Source organism: Acanthopagrus latus, chromosome 8, assembly GCF_904848185.1.
Source record: "Acanthopagrus latus isolate v.2019 chromosome 8, fAcaLat1.1, whole genome shotgun sequence".
In the NCBI taxonomy this organism is placed as follows: Eukaryota; Metazoa; Chordata; class Actinopteri; order Spariformes; family Sparidae; genus Acanthopagrus; species Acanthopagrus latus.
In genome coordinates, this window is record NC_051046.1 from 30,840,202 (window position 1) to 30,862,354 (window position 22,153).

Genomic DNA, 22,153 nt, shown 5'->3' on the forward strand with positions numbered 1-22,153 from the left:
TGTTCAGACTTCACGGTGAAGTCTAACTCCCACCCCCACCCAAAAAAATGCTAAGGCTAACTCCCACCCCCCACCCAAAAAAAAGGATGCACTTTTATGTTTGTATCGTTGGCACTTCAATCATAGCAATTACGCACTTAAAGAATCTTTGACAAATAGCAGTTACGATCCTCACATGGGGGCTTGACAATTGTTTCTATATTTTGTTTTACTCTGTCGACAGTAATATGTTGTGGTTTCTCTCTTGTTACAAATGCACTTATTGTAAGTCGGTTTGGACAAAAGTGAATGCTAAATACCCTAAATGTAAATGTTATGCTTGCAAAGCACTAAAACTTAATAGAATGTTTTTTTTTTTTCATTTCGTTACACTTATATTTTCAAAGATGTTAGTCATGTTAATTTAATGACTGAAAACCTTCTGTTGTGTTGCAGAACTGTGCTGCTCTCCAAAAATTCAGACTTTTGCCAGTTTTGGCAGTGTGTTTGTAAAGCACTATGCTAAGACTTAATGCATTTGTGTGAAACTGACACCAAATTACAGTGAATAAATAGAGAATCAACTAAATAATCTGTCAGTTATTAAATCATATATGTTGAAGCACTTGGACCATAAGTCAGAACACAATGGAAGTCAAAGCAACGGATATGTGTGTATTTATGTGTGTATATTAAATGGTAGGGGAAACACTGAATTTGCAAATCTTAAGTGATGTACATGAGGAGGTGCTTGAGTTCCAACTTACTGGAGGGGACTTAGCCTGTGTGGGTGTGTCCTTACAGAGTCATTAAGGTCTCGTGTAAACTCTTGAGTTTCAGGGCTCTATTTAAACGGTCCAGGTGCTTGACCTAAAGCACAGTGCGCTAGAGTGAATAGGGTGTGTCCAAAGCCAGACCCAAATGTGCCAGGACCTGACGTTTTAAATGGTAGCACTCGTCTTTGCTTTGAAAAATGATGTTATCCTCGGCTCCTGGAACCTCTGCTTCGCCATTTCACAATCATATATCCCATCAACAACTCAATTTTTCTGCATATGAAGACATAACTAGTATTGAACGGAGGAGGAGGAGGAGCTTTGCTGCGGGTCCCTCTGTGTGAGCAGATCTCAGTGCATGAATCAGGAGGGATGGGTCTTAAAAAGTATTATCCTGATCAAAAATGGGTGGGATTAGTATATGGGCTGTCAAAATTGCTCCAAAATAACATTCAAATATTCGCTCTAAAAAAACAGGTTCGAACCATTCGAATAACTTTATTTGCACATTATGTTAATAACAGGAGGACAAACTAAAACAAGAAGACATAACTACTGGTTTAGGTATTTTCGGGACAAGCTGGCAGCAGTCTAAAAATCAAAGAGATGCAGCCCAGGTGGATGTATGTGAAACAAAATAAAACAAACTCAAACCCTGGAGCAGTCATGTGACAAATCAGTCAAGAGTTCTTGTTGAGGAAGATTATCATGTCTGCCTTCTCAGGCAGTAAGCGTGCCTGTTCCGCACAGATTGTGTTCCCTGCAGTAGAGAGCACATGTTCACTAGGCGTTGAGGAAAATGGACACATAAATATGAGAAGACCAGACATGACAGTAAAGGATAATTTTGTTTCTGGTCCAGAACCAGGCAGCAGGGTCACATGATGTGATGGTTGGTGGCATTTCCTGGTATGTCTGGATCTCCTTTTCAGCACGCTCTTCCATGGACATCATCAGCCTCTCCTGTGAGGTCCTCTTCATGGCATCCTCCTCAGCAAAAAGCTCCTCCAGTGGAGACTTTTTGGATTGTTTGAAAGGATGAGGCTGCTAAACAAACACAGAATAGTTATCGGTAACAACATATTTCATGACTGAGAACAACATACCAAATATAATTTCAGTAATCTACTTACATTCTCCCCTTCCTCCTCACTCTCAGTCTCCACACCTTCCTGGTTTCCCTCGCTCTGCGTCACACCAACCTCTTCTGCATGGTCATGAGCTCCTGCTGACTACAGAGAACGTAATATGGAGAGGGACAGGTAGATATAGAAAGATGGATAGAATATAAGAACAAAATTAAACAACAATGAACTGTCTTAGCCACTAGTTCAGAGAGTTGTCACAGTCTATAATAGAATATGTGCTAATAAAGACATGCACTTAAGTGATTACCAGTAGAGTTGTTGTAATAAGGTGATTGAAAAAGTATAAACAGTACAGAGTTAATGATTACTGTGTGGATGATGTAAAATGCAAATTAAATATAAAATGTTAAGGACTGAGGGAGACAGTATTTGTGTATATATCACATTTCACCTGCTCAGAGTTTGCCAGAATATTCCCCTTGATCCGTTCCCAGACTGCAGTGTTGTTGTCCATCTTATTCTTGAAGCAGGGATCTAAGGCAGTGGCTTCTTCCAAGAAGAACCTGATATCCTCCTCCTTTAAAACAGTAAAAAGAAAAATACTATCGCATCAAGCCACAGGAACAGAAGTATTTAATGCATTTTTAATCCTCATTCATTTGATAGCCTCAGTCATTATCTTGTACCGGGTGGATAGGTTTCCCCAGACCCTTTTCTTCAAGTCGGATACAAATGCCGTGTCTCCATTTACAGCAGTGTTTCTCAAGCTTTTGGATGATCGGCAGGATCTGTCTGGCTATTGGGCTTTTTTCAGTGGCAACACAGAGTGTGCAGGTGTAAAGAACTAGCATCAGCCTGATGAAGTCTTTTGACTTGGTGAAATCACCATCTGTCAGCCGATCAAGCCTGTGTGCGAAAGAATACATTTACTGAGTTCAGAATATTGATTTTTTTTTTTTTTTGGTCTCATTAAACAAAAGCAGCACTATTTGACAAGTGAGTTTAAATTGATTTCACTACATAATACAGGAAACCAGTGTGCCAACTTATTTCGTAGTACCTGCACACGCTGAGCTACAGCCGCCCCTTGTTTATACATTTATATACAATTTGCATTTTACATCATCCAAACAATAATCATTATTACTTTGTTTATACTATGTGTAAGAGGTGCATGCCTTCATTAGTACGTACTCTATTATAGACTGACAGGTCTCTGTACTGGTGGCTGCGACTTCAGTTCACTGCTGTCTAATTTTTCTCTTATATTCCATCCATCTTTCTATCTCTACTTGTCCCTCTCCATATTCTTTCTCAGGCGTTGAGCAAAGCTGGCTGCTTGTATTGCAGGGTTTTGTTCGAGGAATCTCTCCAGCATTAAGAAAAGAGAATTCCACCTTGTTCTCACATCGAGAATTAGTGAATGTTGAGAAGGCTCTGACACAAACAAGAAAATCGCAAAATACATAGAGAATTGACACCAATATGACATGCAACTTTCATATTGTGTAATAAGACAGATTTATGTAATACCTGCAAAATGTACATTGTGTGCAGTGCACTACTAAAAGAGAGGAATTGCTTTAATTTTATCCTTGTGGTACCTGTAGCGGCAGCTCCCTCTTGCTTAGCATGCCACTAACGGAGCGGGTGTGGAGTAATAGTCTGACGCGACAAATTCTTCAAACACGTCATCTTCGTACAAAGGTGTTAAATAATAAAATAAATCATAATACAAAGTAAAACATTAATAATCTACGCTATACATTGGTCTAAACTGTTCTTTCCTAATTCTTCAGTCGGTCAAAAAACTTTTGCACTTCCACCCGACCGTCTACATAGAAACTGCATGCCATGTGACACCTCCACTGGCTCAAGCAGGTTTCCCCCTAGTGGTTAACACACACACAACTATGAATTTACATATTTAAATATCTCACATAATAACTGATAATTAGTAAATAATTATTGAAAGTAAATGAATCTCTTTTCTTGGCTCTTACATTTCCGGCCCCTAATTGTTTATGCTATGGGCAGAACAATTACCAAACTCTCATTTAAACAAGAGCCATTAAACATGAGACTGTCTTACAAGTTTCTCACATATACATCTAAGGATACAGGTTCTCAATCATCATTCACATAACTTAAACTATCATTACACAAGATTTCAGTCCAGATTAAGAGTCCTTGAGCCATTCATCCTGACTCTTGCATCAAGCAGAGCTTGCTCACTGGTCTGTCCAATTGGCTGGTCTTTGTCTGCACAACAGCTCGCCTCACCACACCCTTGGCATCAGGCAAGGTCTTCGTGATCCGGCCCATTATCCAAGAGTTGCGCGGAGCAGTGTCATCTGCTATCAAGACAATGTCTCCCTCTTGAAAGTTTCTCTTCGGTCTTGACCACTTCTGGCGATTCTGAAGTAGCGGTAGGTACTCTCTGAGCCATCTGGTCCAAAACAGGTCTACCATATATTGCACCTGCCGCCATCGTCTTCGTGCATAATGGTCATCCTTGGAGAAGATTCCAGGGGGGATGTTTGGTTGTGCTCTCAGTAAGTGGTTCGGTGTCAAGATGTCAAGATCACCAGGATCATCTGATGCTGGTGTGAGAGGCCTGTTGTTAATAATGGATTCCACCTCACACATGACAGTTAGCAGACCTTCATCATCCAGTGACTGCTGTCTGACTATTGAGTTCAAGATCTTGCGAACTGTATGTATCTGTCTTTCCCACACACCACCGTGATGAGAGGCTGCGGGGGCATTGAAGATCCATTTAACACCTTTTCCCATCATTGCATCAGCAATTGTCTTTTGGTTCAACTCTCGAAGTGCCTCACGCAGCTCTCTCTCCGCAGCGACCAAATTAGTCCCATTGTCTGAGCGCATCACCTTGGCCTGACCTCTTCTGCATGTAAATCGGCGGAGCGCATTTATGCAGGAGTCGGTGTCCAGACTATGGGCAACCTCAGTGTGGACAGCTCTTATGGTAAGACAGGTAAATAGTACTCCGTACCTTTTGACGTGGCTTCATCCTCGCTTGACCTCAAAAGGCCCAAAGAAGTCCACTCCAACATTGGTAAACGGAGGCTGATCTGGTGTGATGCGGTCCAATGGCAGATCTGCCATTTTCTGCTCTCCGGTCCTGCTGTTGAGTCTTCTGCAGACTGAGCATCTTGAAATAATGCCTCTAATTGCTGAAGTCACTTGAGGTATCCAATACCTTGTGCGCAGCTTAGCCAACATGTAGTTGCGTCCACAATGTCCAATTTCCTTGTGGATGTGTTGCAAGATGAGAGCAGCAACTGGACACCCCCTGCCAAGAATTGCAGGGTGCTTTGTCTCCTCTGGCATTGAAAGTCTGGAGAGACGTCCACCCACTCTCACAATTCCATCCTTCAGGAAGGGATCCAACCTGCAGATCGGACTGGTCTTTTTCACGTGTCCAGCTGCTTGTAGAGACAAGATTTCTTCAGGATAAGTCTGGAGCTGACTAACCCTTATTAGCTCATTCTCAGCCTCTTCCAGGTCTTCTATTAGGAGCAGAGTTGGTTTTAGTGTCAGCCTACTCTTCTTCATGTGTGCTGTTGCCAGCAGCACTTGTTTGGTTGGACAGCTCTCTGATTGTCTGATTTTGTCCATGAAGGCCTTTCTTTCCTTTCTCAAATGTAGCAGCATTTCTTTCAGCTTCAGGAGCCAAGTCACTGCCCTTCTCAGTCTTGTCCAGTCCGAGTAGTACAGGATCAGCTTATTCAGCGTCAACGTCTTCTTCTGTCCATCCTCTTCAACCCTTACTGCACATGACTTGACCTCAGGGTCATCTTGGGGTATGTCTTTCACATAAGGCAATTCAGGCCATTCTTCCTGAGACTTTAGAAGGAAACTTGGGCCTTGCAACCAAGTCTTACTCTCGACAAAGTCCCTCACTTTCATCCCCCTTGAGGCCTGGTCCGCTGGATTTTCTCCAGACTTCACGTAATGCCACTGCGAAGGATGGCTATGTTCCCTTATCACTGTGACCCTGTTTGCAACAAAGGTCTTGAAGCGACTGTGTTCGTTTTCAATGTATCTCAGAACTGTGGTGCTGTCTGTCCAAAAGATGGAGTCTTGGAGTGGCACCTGTAGTTCATGTCGCAACATCTGGTCCATTTTCACAGCCACCACCGCAGCCGTCAACTCCAGCCGTGGGATTGTTACACGTTTCAAAGGGGCTACCCTTGCTTTTCCCATTAAAAGAGTGCAACACTTCCCACCTGCCTGGTTTGAAAGGAGCATGTAGGTGGCGGTGCCATAGCCAGTCTCCGATGCATCAGCAAAATGGTGTAATTGTACTGATTGCAAAGGTCCAAATGCTGTTGGCTTAACACATCTGCTTACTGTGAATCCTTCTAACAGTTTTATTTCTGCCAACCATTCTTGCCATCTGAGTGCCTGGCAGTCTTTGACATCTTGATCCCAGCCACACTTTTCTTCACAAAGAGTCCTTAGTATCTGCTTTGCGGGCAGGATAACTGGCGCCAAGAATCCTAGGGGGTCGTATAATGCACTGACAACAGACAGGATCCCACGCCTTGTCATAGGCCTTTCTGGGACTGTCAGTTGGAATTTGAAACTGTCTGAGTTCGTGCACCACTGGACACCCAGGGCACGCTCCATAGGAAGGATGTTGTGGCCTAGATCCAAGTCCTTAACATCAGTTGCACGATCCTCTTCCAGGATGGACAACAGAACAGCTTTACTGGAACTGACCCATTTAGTCAGCTGAAAGCCACCCATGGCGCACAGTGCTCTTAGATCCTTCACGAGCTGAATTGCTTGAGCTTCAGAGGAAACTGACTTCAAGCAGTCATCCACGTAAAAGTTGTGGAGAACTGTGTCAGCTGCTTCCAGACTTGTTTTTCCCCTGTTGTCCTCGGCTGTTTTCCTCAAGGCATAAGACGAGCAACTTGGTGAAGATGTAGCACCGAAAAGGTGAACGGTCATTCTGAATTCTTCCATCTCTTCACTAAGGTTGCCATCCGGCCACCACAGGAAACGTAGAAGATCTGCATCTTCTTCAGGCACTTTAACCTGATAGAACATGGCCTTGACATCTGCCATCAATGCCACGGGTTCTTGCCTGAATCTCATTAGAACACCAATAAGTGTATTGGTAAGATTCGGGCCCTGCAGCAACTGTTCATTCAGAGAGACTCCTCTGTAGGTTGCTGTGCAATCAAAGACCACACGAATCTTCTTTTTCTTGGGGTGGTACACTCCTTGGTGGGGAATGTACCATACCCTGCCATCATCACGCAGCAGTTGCTTCCTGGGGACCTTGACTGCATATCCATTCTCAATTACATCCTTCATGAATGCCTTATAGTCTTCTTGGAAACCTGCGTGTCTTTTCAGTTTCTTTTTCAGGCTGATGGCACGCTGTTCTGCGATACAGCGGTTGTTTGGCATTTTTACTGCCTCATCTTTCAGTGGCAGCCTCACACAGTAATGCCCATCCAACAGTCTAGCGGAGCTGCTCACCAGAGACATGAACTTGTGGTCTTCTTGTGACATTTCTTCTTTCTCTTCACAGCCACGCTCTGGGAAGTCTGCATTGTACTGTTGTCTTAACATCTCCTCTATTTCCACAACTGAAAGACGGTTAACTGTGTGGCTCTCACTGGTGTCACGATCCGTCTTTAGACTTCTTAGTGGCCCATTCACGACCCAGCCTAAAGCCGTTCTCACTGCATAGGGACCCTCGCCTTCACTATGTATCACCTGCCATGGCTCCATTGCCTTTGGGACATTGGTGCCTATGAGCAGGCCCACTTCAGCATTAATCTGAGGTAGAGACACATCTTTCAGGTAAGGCCACCTTGCAATGTCTTCCTGCTTGGGGATGTTCTCCTTCTGCACTGGAATGAAGCTATGGGTGAACACCCTGGGCAGGTCTATGTAGGTGTCCTCTTCCACACCACACACTTCCAAATCTGTCAGCACAAATGTCTTCAAAACCTTACTATCATCCGGCCTGCTGCAGCCCATGGTGTTAAGAAGAATCTGCGTTCGTCTGCCTCTGAGTTTAAGCTTTCTTAGGAGATCTTCAGTGCAAAAGCTTGCTGTGCTGCCTGGATCCATGAACGCATATGTTTCCACATATCTATCAGACCTCTTGGATTTGATCTTTACAGGCAAAACTGCTAATGCACATTTCCCTCCTGCCCCAGGATAGGCACAAGCTTCATTGTTCAAATAGACACATGCACTAGAGCTTTCTTTGCGCTCAGAGCAGTCTTCCTCCTTATCTTCAGCAGGAACGCTTTCTCCTTTCTTCTCCATGTGCAGCAGGTCTGGATGTCTTTGCAAACATGTTTGACACTTTGCTTTCCTTTTACAGTCCTTGCTAAGGTGTCCTGGAAATAGACATCCGAAGCACAGGCCTTTGGACTTTAGAAAATCCAATCTATCTTTGAGTGGTCGTTCTTTAAGCTTTCTACACTCTGTTAGAGTGTGCTTGTTGTGGCAGTAGACACAAGGTTTCTGCAACGCAACATTAGTGACTTTCTTGACTGTCACTTCTTGTTCTTTTTCTTCTTGGGGTGCCTCAACACCTGTAGCAAAGCTGCTGTTGCCCTTTTGACCACCTTTCTTGACTAGCATGTCTTTTTTTTCCTTTCCTTGCTTCGTTGCATGAGACTCTGACATGCTTCCAAATAGGGGGTCCATGACAATTTTCGCCTGGCGATCAATGAACTCAACCAGCTCTGAGAACCTTGCACGCCCTCTCCCCTTCTCTTGGATTTCAAAAGCTGTCACCCTCCACTTCTCACGCACTTTGTAAGGGAGCTTTGAAAGGACAGTCCGCATATTAGTGGGGTTGTCCATTTCTTCCATGAACTCTAAATCACCCATTGTGTTCTTGCAGCCAGTCAGGAACAGCGCATATGCACTGAGAGCTTTACCATCTTCTTGCTTGATGATAGGCCAGTTCAATGCTTTCTCCATATAGGCATTCGCTATCTTTAGCTCATTGCCGTAGTGTTTCTGCAGCAGCCTTCTGGCTTCTTTATAGCCTCTTTCAGACGGCATATGTTCACAGCTACGGACTAGCTCCTGCGCTTCACCACTGACGTACTGCTCAAGGTAATAGAATTTATCTTGATATGTATCAGCTTTGCTTTCAACAGCATGTTCAAATGATCTAATGAATGACTTGTAAGTGAGAGGATCACCTTTAAAAACAGGGACCTCCTTACGTGGTAGACTTGCCAGGTTGTGCTGTCTAACGAGCGTCTCTGTAATGACACTTTGTTTCTGTAGCACCTGATGTAAGTCTTTGTTGTCACCCATTTGTCTTGCAGTTTGTCTCTGGCGGCTACCCACTGGCTGGTATTCGCCAGGACCAGGACTCTGCACTACTCTCCCTGCTGATGGCTGCACTCCATCATCATCTTTTTCCTCTTCTTTCACCTTTTGTCTAGAGGATCTTTTAGAGACATAACTACTCATGCTATCTTCTTCATATGACGCTAACACCTTCAATTTTGCTGTAGATTCTGCAAGTGCTGCCTCAACTTCTAACTTCTCTCTTTTAGCTTTGAGCTTAGCTTCCTCAAGATCAAGAGCTTGCTTCTGTTCTAATGCCGCTGCACGTGCTAGGAGAGCTGCATGCTCTGCTGCCTCCTTGGCGCGCACAGTTGACACTGAGCTCCCTGAGGATCTTCTGGACCCACCTGAGGCAACTGATCCATATCTACTTTTAGGTCTGCAATCCTGTAAATTGACTTGCGAAACACTATCGCCCACGTCATCTTCGTCTTGCTTTAGGGAAACCTCTGAAGTTGCAGTTGGAACCTTTTCTATGTTCTCCTGGTGGCTACTGACCCATTCCAAAGAATTCTCTACATACGCCTTAACTGTCATTAATTTGTTAGTAAACCATTCCTGATCCACTTTCCTTTCTTCTTCATCCATTAAAGGAATTATGTAATCATTGAGCTCCACTAATTCTTTATGCAAGTTGCAAACATCTCTTTGCAGCAGATCTTGCACTCTGTATACATCTTCCTTATTACTCATCAGCTCATCAATTTCCTTCATTTTAGTTGTGAGATGGCTGAATTTTCCCTTTCTAGTTCCAATTAGTCTATGCAGTTTCTCTTGTAATGCCTTTTCAGTGGGCTTTGGCGCCCTCTTGTGGCCAAAGTCTTCGGACGTCTGTTCGTCTCCAATACTCTCCGCCATTTTCATTAATCAATGCACACTTCACTAGCAAATGTCCAAGCAGTTGAACTTTACAACATCAAATGCTAATGTCCTTATAATACTTAAAGTGCAGAGATTATCTTAGCATTACATGGTTCCAATGGCTTCCGTGACTGAACGAGACATCACTGCATGCCTCAGCACCTAGCAAGCTATGTTAACAGGATTTAGCTTCTGCTTCTGACTCAGCATTTAGCAATAGCAGCTAACGTTAGCAAGACTGCCTTAGCTCACCTTTCCACACTCTTTATTCAAACTCTCAGATCCCCTTCACGTTACGAGTGTGGGTCTTTCATCCAATGAAGGTTTCCGACTTTCTGGTGGAGTTTTCTTGCTTCTTGGCGAAGTTTTTTGACTTTATGTAGCGGCAGCTCCCTCTTGCTTAGCATACCACTAACGGAGCGGGTGTGGAGTAATAGTCTGACGCGACAAATTCTTCAAACACATCATCTTCGTACAAAGGTGTTTACTAATAAAATAAATCATAATACAAAGTAAAACATTAATAATCTACGCTATACATTGGTCTAAACTGTTCTTTCCTAATTCTTCAGTCGGTCAAAAAACTTTTGCACTTCCACCCGACCGTCTACATAGAAACTGCATGCCATATGACACCTCCACTGGCTCAAGCAGGTTTCCCCCTAGTGGTTAACACACACACAACTATGAATTTACATATTTAAATATCTCACATAATAACTGATAATTAGTAAATAATTATTGAAAGTAAATGAATCTCTTTTCTTGGCTCTTACAGTACCCAATTAAATTTTGGAATTTAAATTGGGACATCCTGTTCTCCCGTAGAACCACCTTTGCCATCGATGACCTCTTCATCCAGGCGATGATGGCTCGAATCTTTGCAGTCCACTGAGCCACTAAGTTGCTGGAGTACAGACTTTGTGCTGCTAGGTTGAGTGAAATGAGCGAAGCAGCCGATCTTCACAAACTGCAGCCGTTTGATAGCTACGTGCATATTTGCCGCATTATCCACTGTAACAGCTACTACTTTATCAAACACGCCAAATTCTTTCAGGATATCGCCGATTTCCTCTGCCACGACAATTGCTGTCTGGGCTGTGTACACAGCTTTTGTTGTGAGAACTTTCTGCCTCATGTTGCCTTCCACTAAATAGTGCACTGTGACAGTTGTGTAGATAGCAGTGGTTTTGTGTAAGAGTGGTTGACCTCACTAAGCTCTGAGATTATATTTGATTTCAACCTGATACCAAGATGGGATCAATGTATTAAGTAGTCCCGTGGGGGGGGGTACTTTGTTTTTGTGTTTGCAGGGATATGCTCCATTCAATAAACCCAAACATTAGGTATCTTTAGTAAATTTAACTTAGCATTTAACTTTTAAACAGAGAATAAGAGCAATGTGCAATAAATACACAAACACTTTAGCACATGTCCATATGTTGTGATGTTTTTAAATGAAACGAGCACTGTGCCGAAGACAAGTCTGTCAATAAAGTTAAACCTGAACTGTTACTGTAACGTTAGGTCAGGGGACGATACCAAGTAGCTACCAGCTAAGTTAGTTAGCTTAATGTTATTCTTATTTGCATACGGTACCTAAATGTGGGCGATTCGACATCTGAAAAGGGATGCAGCCTTTTCACCCCATAAGCTGTTACTTTTCTGTGGCACTCTTCGACTTGCTCCACTGACAGCTTTCCCCTTGCTGCTAGAGTGAATGGAGTGTCACGTCGTTTCTCTGCTGGTTTAAGAAATGTCTCTGCTGGCTGGGGTCGCTGGCTGGTTGATGTAGCAGCAGCAGCAGAAGCAGCAGATTCAGACTTTGTGAGCTTTCATCAACTATTAACAGATTTGACACAGTTTTAGCAATTGGTAGTCTATAACTTTAGCTAGTCTGTTAAGAATAAGACAATCATGATTTTCATGTACCTGATTCCATTTGCAACGAGGAGTTGTTGGCTGATGGTTGACTGTCTGAAGTGGAGGAAGCGACGGGAGCAGGAGAGCGGCCCAACGGGTTAAACACTGTACACTCTTTAATTATTATACCATGCTGCAGGCGAAGGTGTTTTGTCATGTTTGTTGTGCCTCCTCCTTTGGCAGCAATACGTTTTTCACAGGTGTTGCACTGTGCCAATCCGTTTTTTTTTCAAATTAAAATGAAGCCAGACTTTCGAGCTACGTTTGTTGCGGTCCATGTTCAGACGAGTGATGTTCTGCTTACATAACTGTACCTAGTCACGTTTGATGTTCTTTTTAAATTTTACATTAAAATTCTTGCATTACATTTTACATTAAAATTATTGCATTACATTTTACATAAAATTACATTAAAAGTATTGCTTAACACCATTACACAAGTGCACAAGTGTATGTAGGGAATGTAGGGATGGGGGATGGGGATCGGCGCAGAAATGGGCATTTTTTCACTGAACAGGAGCTGGCAATTTTGAACATGGACCCCCGCCTGATTGTTATATTTATTTATTTTTTATTTATTTATTTTTTTAACATCAGAGCACAATTTGTGGCAGAACACAGATGTGCATGTAATGTTGACCTGTGGATAAAATGTCTGCAGTGTGTAAATTGGAAAGTGAAAGCAGTCCAATGGCGACATGTAACATCTGCAATACGACTGCTACACGGAGGGGTAACAAAGGAACTGCATCTAATAGTATGCTTTTGATACGACACATAAAAACAAACACTCAAAGTTAAACAACAAGTTCACTCAAGCAATACAGGCAAAGGCACCGAAGCAGAAAACACTGTGGATACTTTGAGTAGGAAAGAGAAATATTCTCGAGAAGGTCATTGAATTAATCGCTCTGGATAACCAGCTCATCTGACTCCTGTTTCAGCTACATTTGAGTCAAGATTTTAGTATTTTAAATTCTCATGAACTGCACCACAATCATGGTCTCTCTGAAATATTCAAATAATCTCCAACATGATGTGCTTATTAGTAGGACATTTTCCATCATTGCAACAAATCACAAATGACAGATTAAATTAAACTTGAGACTCCAGAACTCATCCTCAGCACTCCATTGTCTACCATAGATGTAGCAGGACTCAATGATTTTTTTAAAAACCTCTTTTTTTAAATTTGAAAATAAATTTGCCTTGTATTATTCATTGATCTGGATCTTACTTGTCCATGCTTGCCAAATGTGAGACCTCCAAAAATAAGGAGGATTTAGGAACTCAAGCACAGGCCTGTTGGTCTTCCCCCCGAAAGAATTCGAGTTTCAGAGAGACTTGTTTCCTGCAATAATCATCATCATCATCTTCTGATTAAAGTACTGTTTAATCTTAGAGAAACAACAATTTAACGAGATAGTATTTTTATCGTGTACCAGGGCATGTTATTGTGCATTTTTTGGGAATGACAAGTAAGTGAAAGTGAATTATGTGCTGCTTGTCCATTGTAAACACTGCAGCTTTTGTTTTCTTCCAGGTATCCCAATATATCATGTGAGCTTCTTACGTCTGATGTGAGCCAGATCAACGATAGACTGGGAGAAGATGAGAAACTGCTGATGAAACTGTATGGCTTCCTCCAGAATGAGCCACCTCTCAACCCGCTCTTAGCAAGCTTTTTTTCCAAGGTTCTGTCCATTCTTATAGGACGCAAGCCTGAACAGGTAAGTCTGCAAGAGCAGGGCACTTTATATGAACAGGATTGTCAGTTATCATCTGATGGGATTATCCCATAAACTGAGTTGGGTTTAGAATCAGAATTTGGTCTACTCTTACTGTGTTTTTTCACATACAAGGAATTTCCCTTGGTATGTTTGTGCATAACAACAAACACTGAATGAGAAAATATGAAGACAGATAAAGCCAAGTACTGTGACTTGTGACGCATAAACAGAAAAATTATCATAACATAAAGAATATTATCAACGAAAATATGCATGTATAAGTCTCTGCTAGGGACAGCATGGTGGCTTAGCAGTTAGCGCTTTTGCCTTGCAGGTCCCGGGCTGGATTTCTGGCTGAGACGGGGCCTGTCTGTGTGGAGTTTGCATGCTGTCCCCACGTTTGTGTGGGTATCTTTGGGTTCTTCAATTTTTCCCATCATCAAAAACATGTTTAACTCTCCTGTCAGTGCTCGATCCAGGTCAGGCTTAAATGCAGAGAACAGATTTCCATATGGTTATAACCTAATTTATACATCCACCGGCATTTCTCTGCACGGGCAAAGGTGAGGGTTCTTTTGATCAGTATGTCCAGTAATTCCAGTAATGACAGATGATAAATGTGATTTTTCAGTTGGCCGACTATCGGTGGCAAGGCTCCAGACTAACTTATTTTACTAGGAGCATAGTGGCCCCTAACTGAAAACTGAGCACAATCACAAAATTTAGTGGCGCACTCAGTACACGTAAAGCAAATATTCATTTATATTTACTCTCATTTTTGCTGTATAACTGATAAATATTTTGATAATAAATGCAGAAATTGAAATGTTTCGTTTTAAATTCTGAGGAATTGTGAACTTTTGAAGAAGCAACAAAAGAGAAATAAGGTATACAGACAGTACCATTACTGTCATTACAGTACAGTATTAATGAACATATGTTCAGAAATCATAAATGCAAAGCTATGTTCACTTGTGTGTGCTCAGTAACCTTCCTATCCTTTCACAGTACACAGACCACAACTTAACAAATACTTAAAATGTATGTAATATTTGGTAAAGGGTAGTCCTTCCTTGGCAGTGCAAAAGGCTGTGTAAAGTCTTAAAGGAATACGCCACCCCAGGTGAAATTGAGTCCCTCCACGCAGTCCCTAGAGTTGGATGAGTGAGCGAAAGCGTTTTTTAGCCGACCCAGCCATTGTCCTAACCTAGAAACGCCGCGGTTAGCTTTAGCTTAGCATAGTCGCTGTAATCCGGCGTGTCCAGCTAGCATGTCATTGCAAAAGTGAATCAAATAACTCAAGATTTGTTTTGTAATTATTTCTCGTGACCTATACATTCATATCGAGTACACATATAAATGCAAATTAACACGAAGGGATTTACTAGACCAATTTATATCTGGAACTATTTGCGGCCGCAGCACAGGCAAAGCACCGCTACCACGCGCAAAGACCTGAAACCTGAGACCAGCACCCGAAAACCCTCAACTTCCGTCAATACACTGACAGCACGCAGCACCACAACTTCCAGCGTTAGTGTTAAAATGGTTATTTGCTGTGTGAAGGGCTGCGATAACAAGCAGAGGACGTACACGAACATAATGTTCAGTCTAATGTATGTAGAGCTTCACATAAAAAATAATAATGCATTTTTTTGTACTTACTCTCTGGACAGTTGTCCATTGGGTCCACTCGGTGTGTTGTTTCTTTTCCAGTTCACTTTATCGCGGCGAAAAAAAAACTGAGGACTGCAGGATGGATCATTGCTGAGAAGTCGTCGGTAGCAGTGACACAAGTGCAGTCACGCTCCTCTTCGGGAGCGTTGCTCACCATCGACGGCAGTATTTTATCCCACTCTGCACAGCACAAACACTCCATTTCAGTCGGCATGGGTTGGCACACTCCACAGTCACACCACCAGTTCGTGTTTGCTCTCGTTCTCTCGTCCGACTCGCCTTGACTCGTCGCAACGTCCTCTCTTCCCCGATCCAAAGCACGCAACTCCTCTTCAGTGAACTCAGGTTCGAACAGGTAGGGTCTCGGATTTTGGTAGTCAAAGTCATCTTCGTCTGTCGTGTAATCTTCCATATTCATCGGACTCGAGAAAGCACACCTGTCAGTGTCAGCCTAGAGGCAGAGAACGTAGTAGCCACGCTGGTGTGTTGACGGAAGTTGAGGCTTTTCAGATGCCGAGTGGTGTCTTTGCGCGTGGTAGCGGTGCTTTGCCTGTGCTGCGGCCGCAAATAGTTCCAGATATAAATTGGTCTAGTAAATCCCTTCGTGTTAATTTGCATTTATATGTGTACTCGATATGAATGTATCGGTCACGAGAAATAATTACAAAACAAATCTTGAGTTATTTGATTCACTTTTGCAACGACATGCTAGCTGGACACGCCGGATTACAGCGACTATGCTAAGCTAAAGCTAACCGCGGCGTTTCTAGATTAGGACAATGGCTGGGTCGGCTAAAAAACGCTTTCGCTCACTCATCCAACTCTAGGGACTGCGTGGAGGGACTCAATTTCACCTAGGGGTGGCGTATTCCTTTAAGTTTTAATTTGGCCTTCTCAGCGCACTGATTGACAGCCTCTTGCCTTCTAAATGCAACTGACAGTGGAGTTGCATGTTCATTGAAGTATAGGTCACCACATATTTTATGCCTTAGACTAGCACTGTGCTTGACCAGTGTGTTACGTTTTAACTGTGTAGTACCCCTATAATTATTAAGTGCAAAATTTGCAGTTTATGGAATTAGTCTCTCTGAGATACCTTAAGCAGTCAAACCATGCAGCCATTTTCTCTTGAAAACAGTATTTTCTATCCTTTTTAGCCACACTTGTGTCTTTAGACTCAGACTCATCCTCTGAGTTAGGATATGACTCTAGCACACAACTGGGCTTATCGGGAAGAAAATAAGCGTCAAAGGTTTGTTACGCCATTGTTCGCTGAAAGTAAAACCATCTCCTTCCACACTTGGAACAACTTTTGGACCCTCCCTCTCCGCAAATTAGCCACTTACAGTGCCATTCCCCATTCCCTCCCCCTCTCACACACATTGGACTGCTGCCTGTCATTCCAGATTCTTTGATTCGCCCATTCTACATACCAGTGTAAAAAAACCAGACAAATTCACTGGTCACATATGTGCGACTAAATGTAAAATTGAGTCGCACTGTCTCAAATTTTGGTCGTAAAAAGCGAACATTTGGTCGCTGTCTGGAGCCCTGGACTGATAAAGCTCTTAAATTGGCCTAGTACAGATGTATAAGTGTCAGTGTATTTGTGATCCGATATATAAAAACGATGCCTACAGTAATTTAAAATAATGTCATAATGTATATTTACCAGCAGAGTACCCTCCGAATCCATTAATAACAACACTCTTGGACTCAGCAGGGCAATCAGCACATCTAGACAGTAAGGACAAATTTAAGTGAAGTGACGTCTTCACAGTAAGTTCCTAACTGGTGTTTAAGTAAAGCACACAGTGCTAAAGTGAATAAACAATGACCCTAATCATTTTCCCTTTAGAAATAACATTAACCCTGTCCCAACTGTGTCAGTCGTGCTTATGTGACAGCTGTTATTAGCTTGCTAGCTTTAGTACAGTCTGTAACGTGGCAGATTAAAAGTAAAAGGGTTTATTTTCATCATCAGTATATCATCTGCTAAATTAGTGATTGATGGATTCTTGCTAAATTCTTATTGGTCTCAAAAATCCCATATCAGTCCGCTCTAATGTTGCACCACCATGTGGAGGCAGCCCAGACAACCATCTTTAGGGTGATGTCTTGACCCTTAACCACATGTTTACTAGTAATCAGGTTACACAGTCTTAATGTGTATTTTAACACATGAAAATAATATTTTAGACCTACAGGAAACAGAAGTTTGTCCTCGCTACTGATTCTATGGTGTATTGTTTTATGGTCTGTGTTTTACAGATAGTGGATTTTCTGCGGAAGCGGGAGGACTTTGTTGACTTGATGATCAAACACATTGGGACATCTGCCATCATGGATCTGCTTCTCAGAATGCTCACCTGCATTGAACCTCAACAGCTACGACAGGATGTTCTTAATGTGGGTAGCTTTCTAAGCTGTGCTAAAAATGACACCTCCTATCTGTTCACTTATCAAGCTGTTTAGATTAGACCAGCACAACCTTAACGAAGAAGCCAACAAATTAGATTTTTCACACTATCATCTGGCTGCCAAGTAAACATTTGTTGAGGACAATTTTTATTTGATGTACTTGTATCGTACTTTTGTCTTTACTTCTAATTTTCAAACTGGAAGACAAGTGCTTTCTAAACTTTCTACCTTAGTGTGCACTTGCACTATGCAATACGTACCAAGTTCAGTTTGTTTGACTAGTGCAAGCACTCCATACTGTGCTCAATCATGGTACACTTCCTTGGAAATGGTTGAAAGAGGAGTACTTTGGCATGCTGCAGTTGGTCATGCACAAGCACGGGTGTGCAGCGTGGACATGAAGTATAATCATGTGTACTACACCACCCTGCATAATCAAGAAATTCGGAATGTGAGAGGGCCGTGTAAAACAACATAAAAAACAACAACAAAAAAGTCATGTTTTCTTTGTTGTTCTCTGCTGTGATGCAACCGTGCTACAATGTAACGAAGTATGTACAAGAGTTACCTGTACTCTGGCCCGTTTGTGGCCGGAGCAGTGCTGCAGGCCAGTGGGGGACTGGGGAAGAGGGACAACCGTGCTTCGGCACAAAATGGAACAACTGGGCCCGTGTCTGAAAGAGTTTCAAAATACATATTAAAGGAGAAAAATATTTTGTACAAGGATGCCTGCAGCCATTGCTGTGCTTGTTCTCAGAGAGATTTACCCTCCTACATGAACGAAAGGCTACAACATCTTCATCTTTTTCTTTATGTAATTAATTGGCTCAAATTGAGAAATTGATGATTTAGATGACTGGGCTTTTTTCTCTGTCTTGGTTGACAGCATTTTAACTAGGGTTAGCCATAACTTGGCTATATTGGAAATTCCTTAATACCATGCTGTTTAGTTTGTTACAGCAGCATGTAAATTTTTTTGTATGTGTAAAACGATAGTATGAAACTTGGCACTCTGAATTGAAGATTATTGAAGATCTTTCATATGATATTTTTTGCTGTTGTTTCTGTCTGTTTTCTGTCCTCTTTCAGTGGCTGAATGAGGAAAAGGTGATTCAGAGACTCGTGGACATGGTACAGCCTTCTCAAGATGAGGATGTAAGGTTCTCACACGCGTGCACACACACACACACACACACACACACACACACTTCACTGTTACTTCCATTGAGCAGCAGGGTATGCAAGTCCTCTGTGGGTTCTTGATGTACAAACATGTTTTCAGGTTTTGTCTGTATGAAATGATGTAATACAGATTCACATGGCCACTTTTACATTTCTTCGTTTTACCCAAATGAAAAGATCTCAAAGCTGAGCCCTGCAGATAGATCACATTTTACACTGTTTAACCCCTTAACGATGTATACATTGGGTTGCATTCATGTGGACTCCGTGTAAAGTAATGTTGATAGGATTTCATATAGTGAGTCTTTGGGACCAACAGGTGGTCATTTGAGTGGGTCCTAGGGAAATTCAGTGGGTTCTCTGTAAAATTTGTGATTTTTGACAAACTGTAGTGTTAAACTTGTGTTTGATGTTATGTTGTGTTGGTTGTTGATGTGATTATAAGCATAGTTATATCTTTGAAAATGTATCTTAAAATGAAACAAATAAAAAAGGTACATCTATGGCTGCCCCTGAGTCAGTCAATTGGCAGTTAGTTGTCAGTCAGTTGGAGATGGATGTTGTCAGACAGTACAGTAAAAAAACAGGAGAGAACATATCGGCTCAAAAAAAAAAAAAGCACATGGATAACCTCTTAATGAGGAGTTAAATATGAAGTGAATCTTAAATGTACTTTTATGTTTTCAGTTGGATTTGTTTAACAGAATAGAGAAGTTTCAATTTGGAGGCACCAAATCCTAATCTGTCCTAAAGTCCCAAAATGTGTAGCAGTGGCCCTGTTCTCAGTGCGCTGTCAACAGGAGAGATGTTCCAAAGAAGCAAAAAAAAAAAAAGCACAACCATTAGGGAGTGCCATTGCCAGAGTGTGTTCCTGCAGCAGTGTTTGGGTAACAAGAGTTTATGGTTAATTGTCTCATTTCTCATTTTTGACCACGTTTCTTGATGAAGAGACACTCCAACGCATCCCAGTCGCTTTGTGAGATCATCAGACTGAGCAGAGACCAGATGTTCCAGGTCCAGGGCTGCTCGGAGCCTGACCCACTTTTGGCCACACTGGAAAAGTATGAATGTGTTTATTTGCCAGACCTTTAACAGTCAGCACTATACAGAACGAACCTACTTAATTTTTGTTAAATGTGACCTTTGATAACTTCTACATTATTGGGGCTTGCTAAATGTTCCTTAAGATAGATTAAGATAATTGTCAGTGATTTTTCAGGAAGATTAGTCATTTAGCCTGTATTTGCTTACCATTTCTGCTTTCATGTAGTTTATTTTGAACAGTGTGCAAGCATACATTTGGCTATTGCATCCTAACCTGTCTTTATGTCTATCCCCCTCAGGCAGGAGACAGTGGAGCAGCTGCTGTCCAATATTTTTGACAAGGAGAAGAATGAATCTGCAATTGTCAGTGTTATCCAGATTCTTCTCACGTTGTTTGAGACGAGGAGACCAGCGTATGTTATGTGGCTTCTGCTGCTCTTGATACTTAAATTTCACTTTAGATATACATAGTCGATGATTAGATTTTTGGAGAATGTGAAATGGGTACAAGATATCTCAGAAAGTAGAAATGACTGAGGTTGAGGATCACTTAGTCATTATTTTTCATGTACATTTATTTCTCAAATCACAGTTACCGTGAATTGTTAATGGATGATTGTAGCTTAAAACGGGTAATATCGTATTTTCATAGTTTCATTTCATTTCAGTTTCACTATTCAGCAAAGTCATTGCTGAGATCTGGGAACATTGCAGCATTGCTGTTACAAAGAATGCAATAACCTGAGTAATAAGATGATCAAGGTTGTAAACAAGCCCAGTGGTTAATCCAGATTATCTAACTCCCTTTGCAGAAAAATTCAGAGTGAGCACACCTGATCAGTATCAGTAAGGGTTGGAACAATGGCCAAAACCAAACCATCTGTGTAAAAAAGATTAAATCAGTTTAGTATATGAACTTGTAACCTTGATACTCATATCATCACTGAAAACAGTTATAAGTCATTAAACACACTTTTTAATAAAAACATGAAACAACTGGTGTTTTGAATAAAATCTACAGTGTAATGTCTACCTGCTGCCATCTGCATTATAATTATAAATGTTCCCACAACTGGTTTATGGAAAACACTTGGTAAATATTTATGGATTAGTAAATCTGATATTGAAGCATACATTAACAGTCTGTGACTGTGGCACATCAAAAAGATTTGGCCCTGCTGCACTGTTTGCTTAGTTAGTTTATTAGGTTATGCCTTTCCATGTCGTAGGTTTGAAGGTCATATGGAATGCCCTCCTGGGATGTCCCACCCTTCATTTTCAGTCAACCACAGCATCCTGGAGGCTGTGAGACCCCGACTCAAAGACTTTCACCAGCTGCTATTGGATCCCCCAAAGGTAAAAAAACAAAAAAACACAGAGCTGTAAGCAGTTTTTTAAGAACAAAATGTCTGCTAGATTGAAGTTAAAATGTTGCAGGCTGCATGAGTCTATGTAATTCATTCATCCTTTAGACAAAACGAGACTTACTAGATTGAGAAGTATGTTTTATTGTTTTCTTATTTTCATTTAAACTCTTTTAATTATTTCTTTAAATTTCTCTGTATATCTACACTTAATCCCTCTAAGGATCTATTGAAGAAAAACTATTCTTAGAACGCAGCTGACGATCATACATGTTCCAGTGACAAAATCAGTGACAAAAGGTCTACCACATCAGCCATTAAGTCATTGAGTAATTATTAATTGTGTCTGTGTTTTTTTTTTTTAATTATTATTGTTCATTTATTCATCTTTCACCAACAGAGGAATGTGATGAAGACAACGTGGGGGGTGCTGGACCCTCCTGTGGGCAATACCAGGCTTAATGTGGTCAGGCTGGTGGCCAGCCTGTTGCAGAGCAACACACACAGCATCAACACAGAACTTATTAACCTCAACACACTGGGAGTCATCCTAGTGAGTACTATCTATATTTTTATGCTCCTGACAACTGTGGCTGGTGGCGTTATGTTTTTGGTTTGTCCTTCCATCTGTCCTTTCTATTGTTGTGAATACCATATTTAGGACAGCCCACTAGTACAGAGTCCTGCTGTGTATCTAGCTCAGCTGTAAACAAGTAGCTCTGTTGGCAAACCAAAGC

At 41.8% G+C, this 22,153-nt stretch overlaps 2 protein-coding genes across 10 annotated transcripts in view; one reads left to right on the plus strand and one right to left on the minus strand.

Moving 5' to 3' along the window:
* The window catches only part of ppp6r3 (protein phosphatase 6, regulatory subunit 3), a 72,581-nt gene that overhangs the window by 13,473 nt on the left and 36,955 nt on the right, over positions 1 to 22,153 (plus strand). For all 5 annotated transcript variants that reach the window (XM_037108328.1, XM_037108326.1, XM_037108327.1 and 2 more), the window contains exons 4-10: positions 13,542 to 13,728; positions 17,677 to 17,814; positions 18,916 to 18,981; positions 19,957 to 20,069; positions 20,352 to 20,465; positions 21,282 to 21,408; positions 21,817 to 21,969. In XM_037108328.1, coding sequence (XP_036964223.1) covers positions 13,542 to 13,728; positions 17,677 to 17,814; positions 18,916 to 18,981; positions 19,957 to 20,069; positions 20,352 to 20,465; positions 21,282 to 21,408; positions 21,817 to 21,969 — 898 coding nt within the window. The remainder of the gene's footprint in view (positions 1 to 13,541; positions 13,729 to 17,676; positions 17,815 to 18,915; positions 18,982 to 19,956; positions 20,070 to 20,351; positions 20,466 to 21,281; positions 21,409 to 21,816; positions 21,970 to 22,153) is intronic.
* LOC119025040 lies at positions 1,200 to 10,688 on the minus strand. Of its 5 annotated transcripts, none has more exons than XM_037108334.1 (4): positions 10,328 to 10,688; positions 2,295 to 2,420; positions 1,889 to 1,987; positions 1,200 to 1,802 (listed from the first exon to the last, which is right to left on the minus strand). In XM_037108334.1, the coding sequence occupies exons 2-4, from the start codon at positions 2,355 to 2,357 to the stop codon at positions 1,539 to 1,541; spliced, it is 426 nt and encodes a 141-aa protein (XP_036964229.1). In that variant the 5' UTR covers positions 2,358 to 2,420; positions 10,328 to 10,688; the 3' UTR covers positions 1,200 to 1,538. The 5 variants fall into 5 exon arrangements, with proteins under 5 accessions (XP_036964229.1, XP_036964230.1, XP_036964227.1 ...); XM_037108335.1 differs by lacking the exon at positions 10,328 to 10,688 and adding an exon at positions 3,038 to 3,451; XM_037108332.1 differs by lacking the exon at positions 10,328 to 10,688 and adding an exon at positions 2,530 to 2,932 and having other exon boundaries at positions 1,200 to 1,799.

Coding starts and splice junctions, on each gene's coding strand:
- LOC119025040 (XM_037108331.1), bottom strand. CDS start 2,769: ATGTATTCTTTCGCACACAGGCTTGATCGGCTGACAGATGGTGATTTC. Junction 2,421..2,529: donor TGGGGAAACCTATCCACCCG/GTACAAGATAAT, acceptor ACTGTTTTAAAG/GAGGAGGATATCAGGTTCTT. Junction 1,988..2,294: donor TTCTGGCAAACTCTGAGCAG/GTGAAATGTGAT, acceptor CGTTCTCTGTAG/TCAGCAGGAGCTCATGACCA.